At 44.6% G+C, this 5,000-nt stretch overlaps 1 protein-coding gene across 1 annotated transcript in view; it reads left to right on the top strand.

The window, feature by feature from the left end:
- LOC308365971 (intersectin-1-like) overlaps positions 1–5,000 on the top strand; it is a gene marked incomplete at both ends in the record, with an annotated part of 30,849 nt that overhangs the window by 22,140 nt on the left and 3,709 nt on the right. The window contains 1 exon segment of the mRNA XM_080839606.1: positions 381–572. Coding sequence (XP_080695732.1) covers positions 381–572 — 192 coding nt within the window.

The following is a 5,000-nucleotide window of genomic DNA, read 5'->3' as shown; positions in this document are numbered from 1 at the left end:
CTATGACACAGCCAAATTCACGTGATTAAGAAAAGAGAGACCCTCTCAAAGTGAGCTTAAAGTCTATTAGTCTACGTTTGTAGGCTGAATGCCAAAATATTGTTTCTTTTACAAGTACATATCAACATTTTGCCCGTTGCACCCATTAACGCAGTACAGATTTCACTTAAGGAAAAATACTAATTTACTGGGGAAAATACTAATTTTGGAACCATTGAGTACAGATTGGCACACCACAATGTTGGCAATACTGGTGTGTGTATGTGTGTTTGGTTACGTGTGTGCGTGTGTGTACGTGTGTGTACGTGTGTGCGTGTCTGTGTGTGTGTGTCTGTGTGTGTGTGTGTGTGTGTGTTCTCACTGTCCCCTCTCTGTCCCAGTGTCGGTGTGCCAGGTGGTGGCGCTGTTCGACTACACGGCGCAGAATGATGATGAGCTGCCGTTTGGGAAGGGTCAGGTGATCAACGTGCTGAGCAGGGAGGATCCAGATTGGTGGAAAGGGGAGCTCAACGGCTCATTTGGTTTGTTTCCTGCCAACTATGTCAAACTGACCACCGATACGGAGCAGCAGAGTGAGTACACACACACACACACACACACACACACACACACACACACTCATGTACTCTCTCTTTCCCTCACAAACATTCACGCACACACACTCTCACACCCACACAGACATGTACTCTCTCTTTCTTCATGTGTCCCTCTCTCTCTCACACACACACATACACATACACACACCCCCCCACACACACACACACACACAGCCCAGCTGTCTCATGAATCATCACTCATTTGTTTTTTCTTTGTTGTCTTCCCCATCTCTATACGTCTATCTCTCTCTCTTTTAGGAGGACAACATCTCCCATAATCCCTGTTAACATTGTAACTCCCCTTCTGTGCTTCCCTGCCCAATGGTTTGATGGGAGTTGGAGTTTTCTGCTGAACAGGAACCCTGAGGCTGAACCAATCCGTGCTCCCCTGCTAGAACATTAGTCTGTGACGCTGAGTCAAAGATATGCAATGGATTTATTTATTTTTCATGTTGTATTTATTACCCTTCTCTGCCAGTTTCTAAAAAGTATTTATTTATTGATTGTTTATTTTGATGCAATAATATGTATTTTAGTATTTTGAATACCTGTTGAATTGTAAAAAAAACAAAAAAATATGTTGTGTTTATTCTAGCACATACACACACCTACACTCACAGATGCAGTAAGCAAAGGTAAACACACAACAGACACACACACACAGTCACTCAAACACGTGCATGCAAGCACACACACATACACTACTCAGAAACTCCCACACAGAAACCTCTTGTCTATGATTGCAAAGTGTATGTGTGTGTATGTGTACAATGTCTTTGTGTGTTTTGGAAGTTTGTTTTTTTTCTTTTTCAAATTTTTTGTTTTTGTTTTTGTATTCATGTGCCCATGTTTGCTAGTAAGCAACCCTGTTTGGATCATTGGGGTGAAATCGTAGCAGGTAGCACATGACGACCAATCAAACCTCTCATGCTCTTCTCTGAAAAGATGAGTCCAGCCAATCAAGCAGCACATGTGCCCACCATCCAACCTTCTGGAATCCTCATGACATCATAAAGGTTGCTTGGGTACGGCGGTTCCACCCACTGAAGAACCACTTGACCTACGTCATAATTCCACCATGATGATGATTGATGTGAACAGAAGCACAGCAGCCAGTGACTCAGACTGCGTTGGGCTTCATCAGCCCTGGACAGACGGACAGACAGACAGAGAGAGAGAGACAATATAGAGGTGCTGTTGGGCTCCGGCCCTGGACAGACAGACAGAGAGAGAGAGACAATATAAAGGTGCTGTTGGGCTTCGGCCCTGGAGAGACAGACAGAGAGCCAATAAAGAGGTGCTGGTGTGAAGGCAGCTGGCCTCACATCGTCTTCTGGGATCTTTTTTTGGGGGGGGAGGGGTTGTCAGATTATGCCTAAATCCAGCTGTTTTGATGTTTCAGTCCAGCATGTAGCTGTTATAACACACACATGCACCCATACACAAACACACACACACACACACATGCACCCATACACGAACACACACACACACATGCACCCATACACACACACACACACACACACACACATGCACCCATACACAAACACACACACACACATGCACCCATACACAAACACACACACACACACACATGCACCCATACACAAACACACACACACACACATGCACCCATACACAAACACACACATGCACCCATACATACACACACATGCACCCATGCACACACACATGCACCCAAACACACACACACAGCCAGTTACGGATCCCTAGAGCTCTTGTGCTCACAGAAGCTGCCTAGGTCAGACTGGGTCACATCAGGACCGGATCCCTCACACACAGGGTCCGCTGATATAAAGGTCATTGTTTTCTCAAATATAACCACACAGGGTTGACCAGTCTATTACTGTATAACCACACAGGGTTGACCAGTCTATTACTGTATAACCACACAGGGTTGACCAGTCTATTACTGTATAACCACTCAGGGTTGGCAAGGCTATTACTGTATAACCACACAGGGTTGACCTGTCTATTACTGTATAACCACACAGGGTTGACCAGTCTATTACTGTATAACCACACAGGGTTGGCAAGGCTATCATATAACCACACAGGGTTGGCAAGGCTATCATATAACCACACAGGGTTGGCAAGGCTATCATATAACCACACAGGGTTGGCAAGGCTATCATATAACCACGCAGGAATGAACAGTCTATCATATAACCACACAAGAATGAACAGTCTATTACTGTATAACCACACATGAATGACCAGTCTATCATATAACCAGTCTATCATATAACCACACATGAAAGACAATCATATAACCACACATGGATGACCAGTCTATCATATAACCACACAGGAATGACCAGTCTATAGCCCATCCATCACTAATGACGTTATGGAGGCCCTATGCATTATTATAAATAATCCATGATCTTATGTTTGTCTTAATCCTCCCCTAGTGTGTACTTGGCGCTGTTTGGGAGAAAATGCAGTCATAAAATAACCAGGACAATATTATTGTCAATATTATCTAGTGGTCTCTTTAAGTGAATGGCTAACCCTACAGGGCACAGAACAATCATATTACTTTAGGTGCATTTATTAACTCAGGCACTGTCTTTTGCATCATATTACTTTAGGTGCATTTATTAACTCAGGCAATGTCTTTTGCATCATATTACTTTAGGTGCATTAATAAACTCAGGCACTGTCTTTTGCTTGATTACTAACCGGACACACTTATGGAGCAGGTGATGCGCTTATGTGTGTGTGTATTTTTGTGTGTGCGTGTGCTCTAGTGTGTGTGTGTGTGTGCATGTGCTCTAGTATGTGTGTGTGTGCTCTAGTGTGTGTGTGTACATTAATAAACTCAGGCACTGTCTTTTGCATGATTACCAACCTAACACAGTGCACCTCTGCAGACACACAGACACATACGCACATCATCTATTCTCTAAGTGTTAGTAACACTTAGAGAATAGATGATGTGCGTATGTGTCTGTGTGTCTGCAGAGGTGCAGGGGCCACCAGGGACTACTTAGGACATAGACAACCACAAGCTCTCTGTGTGTGTGTGTGTGTGTGTGTGTGTGTGTGTGTGTGTGTGTGTGTGTGTTCTAGTGTGTTCTAGTGAAAGAGACTGTGCCCAGATCTATCAATAAAACATGGCACTGTGGGTGACCAAGTTACAGCCATATCAACAATCATGGAGATGCTTGGACTAAAAACGAACTCAGTGCGGTCATTTTCATTTGAAACTCTCCCTTAAGGTTCATGAGGGTTGTGGCGATAGGCCCATGTAACACCCATCTCAGTTGTCAGAAGAAAGCGAACAAAGTGTTTGCTTACACAGCCGAGCGAGCTGTCACAGAGCGCTGCCGAAGCATATGACAGTGTGGTGTGAGGTTTGTAAACAGAGCACATCCTGGAAGCTACCAACGGGCGCAGGGAGCGCTCAGAACAACACTTTACTCGCAGCGAGCCACGCACAAAAGTAGATTCTCTTCACAGACGCTGACCTTCGTCAGTGAAAACACTGTAATCATGCACGTATATAGAGGTTGCTTTTAGTGATATGACGCGCATGAATATCTGTCAAATGTAAAACAAACATCGCCTGATTACCAGACACCGCCCCTTTAAGCGCTACTACTTGTGCCGCTCCCATCGCCCATCAGGAAGTGTTTAGGTCAGTGTCTATCTCTCTCTCGTTTGAGTGGAATCAGCTGCATGTATGCTTCCCTGCTCATCACATTTTAGGGGCAGCATATGACATTACCGAAGTACCTAGCCTATACAGTAGAAAGGCTTTTCAGTCCATTTAGACAACCGTTTGTCTATTCTTTTGGTATCCGGCTTAGCTTTTGACACTGCACCGTTGGATTTGGGACCCGGAGATTTAGGTGAAGACGGAAAAGACTATTGACTGACCCGAGCAAGCGAAATCACACCTTAATTGCCTAATTGCCTTAGTCAAGTCTTCTCATCACCGTCGGTAAGTCATGTGTATGCGTGTGCGCGTCTGCCAAACGCGCATGACTGGTCACGAAAACAATACGTCGTTTGGGGCTTTCACGGCGCAGTTGCAACATGTTCTGTTTGGCTCATGTATGAGCATTCTCTCAAATCATATGACATAATTATTGGGCATCTTGGCAGAGCGCCTTGAAATAACCTGCGATGTCATGACCAGCCCATCAACTGCAGAGCATTCAGGGGGAGACATCACAACCTTATGACGATGTAAGGTATACTAACGTCTGCAGTGTCTCGTTGGCTGTAAAACATTGCCAGGTTCAGTTCAATCTTTAATATAACGTTAGAGAGAGGTCTCCGTTTAAGGCTATGAATGAGTCACCGACGGGGGCGACGCACAGTGACGTAACCGTAGCTACTGTACTCAGTAAAACGGTTAAGTTCTCCCCTGAT

The sequence above is a fragment of the Sprattus sprattus genome (assembly GCF_963457725.1).
Source record: "Sprattus sprattus genome assembly, chromosome: 5".
In the NCBI taxonomy this organism is placed as follows: domain Eukaryota; kingdom Metazoa; phylum Chordata; class Actinopteri; order Clupeiformes; family Clupeidae; genus Sprattus; species Sprattus sprattus.
This window is presented reverse-complemented; position numbering and strand designations above follow the sequence as displayed.